Below are 13,777 nucleotides of genomic sequence, written 5' to 3'. Positions count from 1 at the left end.
TACTATAATAAATTATTGTTAAACACAGTTATAAAACTGTGTACTTAGCTTTCAGAAATAAAGCAATAAGAATAAAGCAGAGAATAAAAATTCAAGAATAAAGCAAGCAGCCTATCCAACACTCATATTGATAATGAGTCTATAAAAAGAGAAAAAAAAATGGAAAATACGTAATACGTATAACTTTTGATGAAAATATAAATTGGAAGGTACACATGTAACATACGTTAAACAAAGTTAAATATCTGGTGTATGTCTTTGCTACGCTGAATTCTCCAGATTAATCGGTGTATCATGAAGGCATTTCATTAGGCATTATTGCCTGGAGGAAAGCTTATAAAAATGCAATAAATTTGATTCATAAGATGATATATACAGTGTCCTTAATAATGGAAAGGCTATTATTGGGACCTCCATAGACCTAACGAAAGAATTTGACACCATTGATCACACTGTATTACTTTTTATCACACATGCATGAAAAGTGGGGCTTTGCATCGCAGTTTAGTGGGCCGAAAGTCGCCAATTTCGTCTCAGTGTTGTAAGATTAGGTTCGCGCATGCGCAGTTCACATTTGCTTCACTTTCGTCCCTAGGGAGAAGAAATTAACCACTCGCGTCCCGTAAAACTACCACGTAAAGACCGAGGACTTTCCATGCACTTGTTATAAAAACTATCGTGTGTGATAAGGAACGAAAGTTGATGATCGCAACTCACGTCCCTTGTTACACAATATACTATTGCAAGCTTGAATCCTGTAGCATTCGTGGTGTACCACTCCAACTACTATCCAGTTTCTTGAACGATAGAACACAGACCGTTAAAATTAACGAAGCACATAACGATACTGTAGATATTAAACTAGGAGTACCACAGGGTGCCGTGCTTGGACTGTTGCTTTTTATCATTTATATGAATGATATTTGGAAATTTTTTAGAACATGTTTGCCTATGCTTATGATACAACAATACTGATTATTGAATACGTAAATAGATTATCTTTAAACATTATTAAAACAATGTGCATTAGTTTTGAATGTTAGCAGGACAGCCTACCCAAAACATTATACATTAGGGCTTATGATTAAGCTATAACTAGAGTACATAGTTGAATATACTTGGGAGTTATCTTTGACTCAAACATGAGATGGATCTATCGTATCAATTCCCTGCTAAAAGAAACAAGATACTTTCTATTTCTTTTCCATGAAGTTAAACACTTGCCTGTATACATATTGCATGTTAAGGTAGTGGGAAGAACAGGCTAAGAATAGTTGTGTAAATAGAGAAACACGTAAAATATTCATTTATAATAATAGCTGTTAAAGGTAGATGTATATAGGGCAATTCGAAAAAAATATACTGTTTCATCTATAATAAACCAAGTTAACCTCCTGACGTGTTCAACCCGTCGTTGCCATGAAACAAATTCACGGTAGGGATGGGAGAAAAATCGTACATCTTACCTGAATGTCTCAGAAACACGTACGAATATTGATTTATCCGAAAATGTTGCTTAGATCAACAACAAGGAATTAATAGATAAACATGTCTGTATCACCGGTCTAATGGAGATTAAGGGATGATTTTTTTTCAAAATTAGCATCACAAAAACTGATTAGATCTCCAAAGAATATTTTCGATAACTCATAAATTGACAAAGTTATTACCATTTGTTTATCAGGCAAAATTTTACTTCTGTGAAAAGCGTGCTTTTTGTAAAAAAAAATTGGATTTTTTTCACAGATTCAGAACAAGGGTAGACAAACTACCACCACGATTTATTTACACTCTATCAGGTCATCATGACAAACTGTGGCGAAAGGGCGGATTTCAGGAGAAAAATCATTGTTGCTGAACTACATATATGATATAGCCGGGAAAACTTTGCGCGCTTCTCTTGAGGAAAGATGATTCTACATTTTATGACGGATTTAAATAGTATGCGCTGGTAATTCGCCGACCTGTATGCAATTCAACAAAAGAATCGAGTTTTTTCATCCGTTGCGATTTACCGCTAAACCAACAACGGTACGTGATTTTTACATACGACCACTTTTGTAGAAAACAACGAGTTCTGCAACTTTTGTCTGAAACTTTTTTCCCTAAGCTTGATAAATGAAAAGATATAGTCAAAGTGGAGCGTTTTCAATTGTTAATAGTTTTTTTCTCGCAAAGTCGTCAAGAAATGTCTCACAAGTTTCAAGATATGTTTCTCGGTATCGAATTCAACTGTCAGAAAAATTACAGCAGAGACATATTACAAAATAGAACTAGGAGAAATTGCTATAAATTCCTACTGGACTAATTCCTGTCCTTCTAATATCACCAGCCGCTACGTGGCGCTGGCAGTATTTTGTACCGTCTTACCACCACCAGCTGCCACTACGACTGGTTTCAGCCACGGTGTAAGAATAATAGGTGGTCCGGCTGCCCTATCCCCGCAATGCTAAGGCTTGTGATTCTTTTAGCATAATTCAGTGCTCGGCCACCAGGCAGTTACATGTCGCAAGGGCCAATTGTAAACAATAATGGCGACACGCTAGGTTTCAATCACAACAGAGGAGGTATAACCACTGGAATATAAATCGTGAATATAATCAACGATAACGTTGTTCAACGATATAATATTTATTTATTATTTATTTAGATAAGAATACATTTAAATATGGTCAAGACTTCTTGTGTCTGTCATCGACGTGCATCAGAAGTATATGGGAAGAACATATCTTTTTTCAACGTTCCGAAAGAAATTGATCTGTACAATAAATGGAAAAATGCAGTTGCTCGTATTGGTGTAGTTTTAAAAAAGGTGCAGTACGTTTGTGAAAAACATTTTAAAGCAGAGCCGTGAAAAGCGAAAATTATCTAGGTTGATGAGTACGTAGTTTTTAACAGGTTGACATTCGTAACGTTGCTACAATAGGATATTCAAAAAAGGCACAATTTTGTGAAACAAATATTGTTATGATTGCAAAATAAGTGAGACACATAATGTTTGACTAAACTTTGAAAATTTCATAGTGTAATTTCCTGTGTTTGACAATTTCAAACTTTTATCGATTATTCTGTTGCGTCAACGTTACGAACTTAAACCTCATAAGTTTACTCGTATTTATTTTATGTTATTTTACATGTTTTATATATTTTATAATATGATATCATTATTGTTATTTTATGTTGGCAACTGCAACTTTTGCTCAAATTTTAACATGTATATGACACCCTCATCTCCTCTTTTTCGAACACTGTGTGCGCCATAATTGTTTACAATTGACCCTTGCGACACGTATCCGTCTGGTGGCCGAGCACTGAATTATGCTAAAAGAATCACAGCCATCAAGCCGCAGCCGGACCACCTATTATTCTTACACCGTGGTTTTAGCCGACGAGGAGTGTTGGGGCGTGAAAGAAAAGAAACGTCGAAACATGCTAGCGCTACGTAGTACGAACTAAATCGGCCGGTCATAAACGGACACAGTTCTCTATAAGTAATGCATAGGAGTGTCAAGGATCTGGTCACACTCCTCACGCTGTCGATCCTAAAAATATTTATAATAAATTATTACTATTTATTTACATGTTGTCCAATCTTGAGATTAATTTGTAAATTTGGTGAAAATCGGGCATACCGATTATCTTATGAAATAAGTGAATGAGTGAAATAGTCAACGGGTGTCGTGAGACTGAAAAAGTACGACGACTGTGATTTCATATCGATTAATGTCAGTTATCACTGACATTTGCATTAAGGTCTCTTGTGATTGCACAAAATAGATCTTCTGAGCTAGGTGTAAATGGAGAATCGAACCAACGAAGATGCGATATTCTGCAATCTATACAAATTTGCAAATCCGATTGAGTAACAATCAGAAACATTTGTGTTACGCACAAAATGGTTAGCAAGAAAATGCCCAGGAGAAGGTTGTTTATATGAAGTTTCAATATTCAAGCAACAATAGTATCCAAATTACTGTTTAAATTAAAAATTCCGAACATCTCAAAAAAATTCAAATTACAAATCGAATATCTTTCGTCCAACTTTAACCATTTCATTCCAAAATTACCGTTCTTTGGTCCACGCCCTTTTGAAAATGGGTTCCCACTATAATCAACTAGTGTTCTATTCAAAACATTGGATGCCTTCCATGACATACGGTTTTCCAGTATTTTGGGATCGTTGATTGCTAGTTCTGATTCAAATTTGAAATCACAAAATGGCGAAATCAATATGATGGCGATAGTATAAATCTTAAAACAATTAGATCTACTGTATGTAGGTATATTCGCACCAACGGTTTCAAAATCATTGATCGCAATCAGTGATATTGCAGTCAACCTCGTGCATTCCTTGAAATGTGTCTTGTTATTGAGAAAGAAGTTTGCCCCACTCTCTGTCGAATCCAGAACCATAAACATGCACGTGGTGAGGAAGAGGTTTCCATTTTTCAATATTTTTTCTTCGAAACAATATTGTTTTTTTTTTAAAGTACATCGAAATCAAGCGAGGTTTGGAATTTCAGTCCGCCATATTGGGTCTGCAATTTTGAAATTTGAAATTACAGTGACTTTGATTCCAGTAATCAGCGACGTCGACAACACTCGAGAATAAATTTTCAGCGTTTTTGTTCCCATTAATTAACGTCCATTATGGAAATGTGTCCGCAAAATGGACATTTCAGCCTACTGTGTGCCGAGAATCTGAATCTCTAATTTCTTGAAGAGAGAAAGTTTGTATGTGTCTGGGGTAATTTTGCAAACTCCTTCACTGATTTCTATCATTTTTGCATCACTACAGAAAAGTATTTTTCTTTCTAAATAGACACATGCTGTTGCAGCGAATTGCGTTTGAGTACGAACATCTCGTACGTGATCGTCTGTGAGTTGTATGAGCCAGATAGTGCTGAGTAGTTAGCTCGACCAGAACTGTTATTTTACTGTGCAAAAATTTCAGTATTACCGTATAAATTACGCAGTGGACCAAAATTGATAAATATTTGTATTGTTTTCAATAACTTACTTTTCCTGAAGTGGAAATTCCTTTCCACAAAGAGAAGTAACAGATGATGTACACCACCAACAGGCATAAGGCTATATCCCATTTGACAGCTCCAAGATCATGTAGACCGCTGCTTTCATGAAGTTCCAAGATCGCCCGACTGCAAATTGAAGTACTAAGTCATTTTGACGTGAAAACGAATGGAGGACTGATTTTTCAAGGTCCTATAATTTGAACATGTGAATCTTTGTATCTGGTCCAGGTCATCTTTCTACCTCATCGCCACCACTTTTCGTTAACGATATATTGTGGTATTCAGGGTACGGAAAATTAATTTTTTTCCACGTATTTCGGAAGTATAATATACTGAGAATATATTGTGAAAATTTTAGACAGAAATATGAAATATTCACAAAGTTATAGCACATAGTCAAGAGCACGCCGAGACCACATGCTGTGGACCGCGTGGCAGCTGCAACGGTCTGACCTCTCTACTGTTGTTACGTTACCGTTACGTTACATTTAATGGCAAAAGCATCAACCACTGCGTATGGAATTTGCCTACAAAGCATAATTTTGTCAATACAAAGACATAGAAAAAATTATAATTCAAAATCTAGCCCGTGAGTTTGATGGATGAGATTCATCTACATAAGTATACTCCTCAAGTTCTTAAGGGCTCAAGCCACCTATGGGATCGTGTTCAGGGCTTACATCATCTTCGTCGATATTATGAATAATACTTGGTACACGAGACCAAGAATTTTCATTACAATTAATACGAGTAACCGAACAGTGTAAGCCAGCTTATTGCACCTTCAAGCTTTTTCACAATTTTGTTTGCATTCACAAACATTACGGAGGATACTTATACAGGGTGAATTCACTTCGGGGTCCGGAGAGGGTGTGGCCTGAATTGGCTGAGGCTCCGCCTTCTCCTATTCATACTTGTTATTATCAGAATATTACCACTCGCTCTCACTGTTAGGTACTGTTTACTAGGCTCTGGCCTTATGTATTCACCACGAAGATCCCCTTGTTCACCTTACCATCTGATGGTAAGTATGAATAGGAGAAGGCGGAGCCTTAGCCGATCTAGGCCACACCCTTTCCGGACCCCGGAGAGAACTCACCCTGTATATGAATCTCATCCAGAACCTCACGGAATCGATTTTAAATCATATTTGTTTTATTTCTTATTAATAATTTGTGGAACAATTTCAATTATTGAATTCGTTCCTTTTCTGATCCTTAATTAGATTATTATTTAGATGAATACTAAAACAAAAAATACCAATATCGGAAAAATATAATATTTAAGATCGAGTTATTCAATCGGTTTACTTCTTTTCACAGGTTAGTTGACTAATAAATAATCATCGCATACTTTAATATTTTTCCTCAGTACTGAACAGGTACACACTGATGTGATATTGCCTTGATGGCGCGGTGTTTGATTGATAAACTAAGCAATATCTGCAAAAGTGCTTTTTGTAAATAAAAAAGTTTTTTTACAACAGATGTAGATCATCAAATGATCTATAAGTTTGATGATAGGTAAAATTCAATAAAAATGAATGTCTAGGAAGATAAAGCCGAAAGAAGATGAAAATAGGTAATGATTTATTTTTAATTAATTAGTAGGAATGAAATAACTCTGAAAATATTGAGCTGAAAGAAACGAATATAGGGAAGTTTATGCATTTGGAATGAAATAACTCTGAAAATATTGATGGTAGAAAAAAAGTTTTCAAAAAAAGTTGAGTAGTTTAATTTAGAAAAGAAAGAGGATTGTCACAAACGAACATATTGAAAGAAAAAACAATACCAACACAGCATTTGGGATTGACATTGCTTCAAGAGTCTGATTCATCAGAACGTGCAAAAAGAGAAGAAGCAAGAAACAATAAGATTTTCATTGAAGAAGTGTTGTTAGAAACAGATGAACCTGTGATGAATGTATCGAGTACCACTGATCCTCAAAATTCAGCCACAGCAAATGATACAGATAGGAATGTACAATCCGCAGTTGGTGAAACAAGGGACGAAAATAACGAAGCAAGGACTATTGAACGATGACTTTAACTTCGTGGAGATAGCTGGACATGAAATGACCCCAGGAGAACAGATAGTTGTACTTCACTTCGACGAAGTAAAAGTGAAGGAAACGTAAGGATGATCATTTATTTATTGATAGCGATATTTCATTACCCAAGTTCTTACGCATTGAATTCACACACGTACAAATACGACAGAGTCAACGATCAAGTGGTCGGACACACCACATTCCCAACTGCAAGCTATTACGAGAGGCTTAATAGCAAAGTAGAAGCAGCCAATATACTTGTATTTTTACCAAAAAATGACGTCAGAAATTTGTATTTGGAATACTGTTCTAAAAAAGCTGCTCTCTATTGGTTACGAAGTTGTTACTTGTGTAAGTGACTGTGGCGGTGGAAACATTGATTCGTGGCGTGATCTGAATGTATCAATTAAACAACCATGGTTCCTTCAACCAATCACAAACAATAAAGCGTACTTCTACGCTGATGCTCCCCACTTGCTAAAATTGATAAGGAATCGGCTTATTGACACAGGTTTTATATTAGAAGATGGCATAATTATGAATAAGGAACCACTAACCATACTGATTAAATGGTCTGGTGACGAAGTTAGTGTTTGCCATAAATTGAACGATGCCCACATTGCCTGTAAGGATAGTCAGAGACAAAATGTATGCCTGGCATTTCAACTTTTTCCTCACTCTACTGCTGCTGTTTTAAAACATTATTATCCCGGTGTCGATATGGAACTAGAAATGAATACTGAAGATTTCATTGAGCTAGTTAATTCATGGTTCGATGTGATGAATTCATACAGACCTGTAGTACCACTTTTGCCCTGAAAGTCGATTTGCAATGAACCTGGAAGTGCAAACTGAAATACTTGACAAAATGTTTCAAACCATACACTGCATGCAGTGTATTGAAAAAAAACCACTTGAAACATTTCAAAAAGGTTTGATGATATTGATCAACTCATTGAATGTTCTTCAAGAAGATAAAGTACGCTATCATATATCATATATACTGTCGCACAAACCAAATCAAAATTCCTTGGAAAATTTTTTCTCCCAACTCAGAACTCGCAGTGGATTAAATGACCATGCTACCCCAATAAATGTGTTATTTGGAACACGCATGATAATCCTTGATGAGTGTTTTCTGAGACTTGGAATGAACAAAAAATAATGACATAGATACCTTGTAACTCCTGGGATAAATATATAAATAAATAAATAAAAATTGAACTAATGTATATATGTCGTACATATTTTGTTACAGGAAAAACTCCAGGTATTAGGCAGAGTAATACAAACACTGTCGATGTTGCATCTGACGAATACGTTGTAGCAGAAGGTCTCTAACACGTTTCGATCGGTGTACCTGAACCTACACTGGAAACCGAAGTTTTTGAGGTCCTAGATGGTTTCAGTACATCATCACTTGCGTCTGTTAAAAGTAATTGCAAATTCGCGCGCGAGTTCATGAACCGTACTGTATGGTGGCGCTCTTTTGCTCTCCTTCTTTAAATGATATAATACAACTTAAAATCTCCAAAATTAAAATAGCTTCTAGTAGCAGCAGCGATGATGATCCGGGCTTTTATAATTCGAATTACCTTGAAGGAGCAACAATATAGTCCAGTCGAATTAGCAAATATAAAAACATTAATTCACTACAGCAATTTTCCTTCGGAATACTTTGGGGGGGGGGGGGGGGGTCACTGGCAGTCTAAGTTTCGGTTTTCGGGATACTAGACCCATTGCGTCATACACCATCTTGAATTTAAGGGTCAGTTTTTGTTTATTGAATAACTCGTTTATTATTAAGTGTACACGGAAAATAGTTCTTACAAAAGTTGTTTGAAATCAAATTTCCCACAATTTTGGTTCTTATACATTTTTACCTAGGATCGATATCTTTCGATTTATACCCGATAAAAGGAGGGGGTAAAATCTTATAACCGTATTATCACGTTTATTATCAATTTTACGCCAAAAATTATTATAAACAAAGTTGTTTGAAATCAAACTTCCTACAATTTCGGTCTTCATAAATTTTTTCGTAGGATCAATATTTTTCGATTTATACGCGAAAAGAGGGAGTGAATCGAAGTATTATTACTTTTTTTGGTTGTTTTTTTTTTTATTGTCGTTGAAAATTCGATCAAAATCTGATGTGTTGAAAATGTAATTTGCTACAATTATGATGCCGATATTTTTTTCAGGTTCATATTTTCGGGACGCAAGCTTATGATGAAGGAAACGAAGGGTGTAAATAATCAGTTTCTTTAATAGTATACATTTGAAAATTGGAAAAAATTAAATTTTATTTGTTTTCCACTACACGTTTTGGGCCTTTATTAGTTGTGATTACGTATGTTTCGAACGTTTTCCGATGGTCCGTCCAAATTTTCCTCGTTCGGTTCCTCAGCGTCACAGTCTACTAATTCGCCCGGAAGCTCTGGAGACTCGGGGGTCACTACATCTCCACAGTTGTCGTCACCAAGAAAGTCGTCTTCATCAAGTAGCTCGCGAATTGGAACGACGTTCTCGCACGTTTCTCCCGTGCAGTTGAGGCATAACATGGAACATTTCAGTCCGGATTTGCGGGAACCACACATTTTTCCGCACGTTCGAAACATACGTAATCACAACTTATAAAGGCCCAAAATGTGTAGTGGAAAACAAATAAAATTTAATTTTTTCGAATTTTCAAATGTATACTGTTAAAGAAACTGATTATTTACACCCTTCGTTTCCTTTATCATAAGCTTGCGTCCCGAAAATATGAACCTGAAAAAAATATCAGCATCATAATTGTAGCAAATTACATTTTCAACACATCAGATTTTGATCGAATTTTCAACGACAATAAAAAAAAAAACAACCAAAAAAAGTAATAATACTTCGGTTCACCCCCTCTTTTCGCGTATAAATCGAAAAATATCGATCCTACGAAAAAATTTATGAAAACCGAAATTGTAGGAAATTTGATTTCAAACAACTTTTGTAATAACTATTTTCCGCGTAGAATCGAAAATGAACGAGTTGTTGCATAAACAAGAAATCAACCCCCTCTTTTCAGGTATAAATTAAAAAATATCGATCCTAGGAAAAAATGTATAGGAACTAAAATTGTAGGAAATTTGATTCTAAACAACTTTGCTTATAATAATTTTTGGCGTAAAATTGATAATAAACGTGATAATACGGTTATAAGATTTTACCCCCTCCTTTTATCGGGTATAAATCGAAAGATATCGATCCTAGGTAAAAATGTATAAGAACCAAAATTGTGGGAAATTTGATTTCAAACAACTTTTGTGATAACTATTTTCCGTGTACACTTGATAATAAACGAGTTATTCAATAAACAAAAACTGGCCCTTAAATTCAAGATGGTGGATGACGCAATGGGTCTAGTATCCCGAAAACCGAAACTTAGACTGCCAGTGACCCCCCCCCCCCCCCCCAAAGTATTCCGAAGGAAAATTGCTGCAATGAATTAATGTTTTTATATCGCCTTTTTCGAGCTAATTCGACTGGACTAATAGGCGACGCAATCAATTACTTAGCTGGGTGGGTGGCAAGAAAATACCGCGATACCTATCCTAATCTTGGTGATTATTCTTACGTACGAACAGCAGACCACAATCCGCTGAATGGGCCAGAAATGCACTAAAATTTGAAAAATACTTCAAAAAACATCATGGTGGATCGGAAGATTTAGGATATCTGCAGAAGGGAAAAGGAGTAGTTGCAAAACTAGTCAAGAATCTGTCCTGACTCTATGCGATCTACTAATCTCAAATCTTCACCACACAATTAAATAAAACATTTTTTGACAGAGTCATGTATTTTTTTTTTTTTTGCTTTGTCACGATCGATTGGCCTGATGGCCACAATTGACTAGTGTGGCATCCCTGGTCTATGGTAATCCAGAACAAGCAATCTGTTGTACGGATGTCACCTATCGAGGATCACTGGTGATTTGCGCCTGACAGGTTTGACAGCCTCGAATTTTCGTCTTTATCTGTTTCAGGTGTTAATTGTAGGAACCTGCGGCCTCGACCGATGTCTCGTTCATGGGTAGTGCCATTATTTCCTCTTAAAAACTGTCCGACACCCATAGTAGGTCTGCCTTTCGCAAATGTTATGTTGTTAATCCTGTCGTTTGCTTTCGCTTGCAGGCATTCACGAAGTACAGGATCCATCGGTGCTCCAAATTAGTCTCAACCATGATTTTGCCAGACACGGGCTTGATTTTTCGCTTTATACGGTCACAAACTCCACTCATTTCTCTTCCGTAAGATCAACACTATTAGTGTGCCGCGCTTAAGTCCATCTTTGTTTCGGCCAAGTTTGTTTTGATGTTCTGAGAAATGGTGGGCCGTGGAACAACCTCACTTTGTTGGTTAGTTCAGTAGAAACATCCCTATTCGCATCTTCGGTAGGGTTCTCAGCTGTGAACACGTCAGAAATCGTAAGCTGGTGCTGGGTTGGGCCAATATCGTTTTGCTATACTGTTTGAACGGCCGGACGTTGGTATTTTATTATGGGCCAGGATTGTAATGTAACGCTGCTAACTTGTGAACCGATATTGAAAAACGATACTGGGCCAGGCTCGGCTATCTGGGTCGGGCCAACGTTGTGTGCAAGAGAAGTCCAACACTGTCAAAAATGCCTGGGCCGGACTTGAGCGACGATATCGCACCGCGGTTGTAATGTAGCGCTGTTAACTTGTAACCCGATGTTGAAAAACAATACTGAGCCAACATATGCATATGCTTGCCAAACTACTATTAAAAAACGAAATTTTCAAAATACAAACTAGCAATATGTTTTTTATTTGTATAGAACATCAGCTGTATGCTCATCAGTGCTAAACCTACCCAAAAACAACTGCCTGCTAATAGAAACACGTTTAACCCTCAGAAATACGGCGGTAGATTTTCAGTGGTGGATTTGAACCCGGGATGGACACGCATTGCCCGCATTATTAGTCACATGCTTTAACCGGTTACGCCAAACTCTCGCTTACAACAGTGCATAACTGTTTGAAACATGTTCTAAGTTATCAGTTTCACTTCTTATCAATATGTTTCTCATCGGTAGAGTTACGTATGAAATTTGATAGCAACTTTTCGTGACAAAAATATAACGAAAATACCATAAGCCGCGATTTATTCAAAGTTTGAACTTCAATTTTGCTGTTGCTCCTTGTTGTTTCGCTTGTATTATTATACATTGTTGATTTTTATTGTACATCAATTATTTTGTATTTTATTGTACTTTGATTATTGTACATCAACTATTGTACATGAATTATTGTATTTTGATTATTATACATCAATTATTGTACTTTGATTATTGTACATCAATTATTCTACTTTGTTTATTGTACATTGGTTGCACCTTTGCCCGCCAACGTTGTACAGATACCGCACGCCGATATTGAAAAGTTGCTTGGAAAACCGTTCCATGATCAACGTTGACATTGCGCAAATATCGCATGCTGATACTTATATGTTGCTTGGAATGCCATTCTATGACCAACATTGCGCAGACATCGCACGCCGATATTGAAACGTTGCTTCGGAAGTCGTTCTACGACCAAAACTGCGCAGATATCGCACGCCGATACTTAACCGTTGCTTGGCTTGCAGAAACGAAACCAACGTTGGTTAGATATAATGAGCCAAGACACAATTATAGCTTAGGTTGCACATCACATCAGTTACATCATCCCAAGTCATACAAAATAGGCACTGTCTCTAACTGAGTTGATAAGGGAATCGGATTGGTAAACAAATGCTTCCATGAAAAGAATTTATTGACTATCAGAAAGGTGCTATTCAAAAATAATTACCCTGCAGAACTTGTTAACAAAACCATTCATATACGGCTAATTATGATTTTGTCTAAGTATAACGATAATGCCACTATTCATATATACCCAAATAACAGCAATGTAAATTTTCTCTTCATCTCTTATGTTGCTGGTCTTTTAAAATCGCTACAGGTCATATAGAAAATACAATGTTCAATTATTCGGAAAAAATGTTAATGTGTTACGTTCGATGTTCGATTCTGGAAGACATGTGTTACTCAAAGAGAAACACCCTAACGTGGTTTATAGAATTCTCTGCAAATACTAAAATAAACCTTATAGTGGTCAAACTAGTCGACAATAAGATGAACCCAATACCACCGCAACCACATTTAACCTTGCAAATCTTATCAGGAAAGCAAACTTCCTTTACATATCGAAAAACTGTTCTGTTTGAAGTATTTGGCTGTTTGATGTTGTGGCAGTAGTGAGGAAGAATCAGAATGATTACGTGGCAAAAATTTTGCATGTGTGTATTACATTAATTATTTTTTGAACAATTATATTTTAGACGTGATTTTATGTTTTATTATATAATTGTGCCTTTGTTATTGGAATAAGCATTTCATTATATTATTGCAGCATAATGACGTTCGTGTAGTGTATAATATATAAAAATAAAACTGGTAATACATATTTTCGAATTGTCTTATTTACCCGCGCCTGAAAAGTCTTATAAGAAATCGAAAAAATATATGGAAAATGAATTGGAAAAAAAAAGAAATTCGAGAAGAACTCAAGAGGACCCCGAATCTTCAGCGTTATAGTCCGTCGTCTTACCGTAGCAGCCAGCCTTGTTTGAACGTTCACGCTTAACACACTT

The 13,777-nt window shown here is 36.2% G+C and overlaps 1 protein-coding gene across 2 annotated transcripts in view; it reads right to left on the bottom strand.

The window, feature by feature from the left end:
- The window catches only part of LOC124406193 (sodium-dependent dopamine transporter), a 132,506-nt gene that overhangs the window by 44,365 nt on the left and 74,364 nt on the right, over positions 1 to 13,777 (bottom strand). For both annotated transcript variants that reach the window (XM_046881546.1, XM_046881545.1), the window contains one exon: positions 5,021 to 5,159. In XM_046881546.1, coding sequence (XP_046737502.1) covers positions 5,021 to 5,159 — 139 coding nt within the window. The remainder of the gene's footprint in view (positions 1 to 5,020; positions 5,160 to 13,777) is intronic.

Source organism: Diprion similis, chromosome 5 (assembly GCF_021155765.1).
Source record: "Diprion similis isolate iyDipSimi1 chromosome 5, iyDipSimi1.1, whole genome shotgun sequence".
In the NCBI taxonomy this organism is placed as follows: Eukaryota; Metazoa; Arthropoda; class Insecta; order Hymenoptera; family Diprionidae; genus Diprion; species Diprion similis.
Note: the sequence above shows the minus strand (reverse complement) of the source record. Positions and strands in the feature narration are given on the sequence as shown.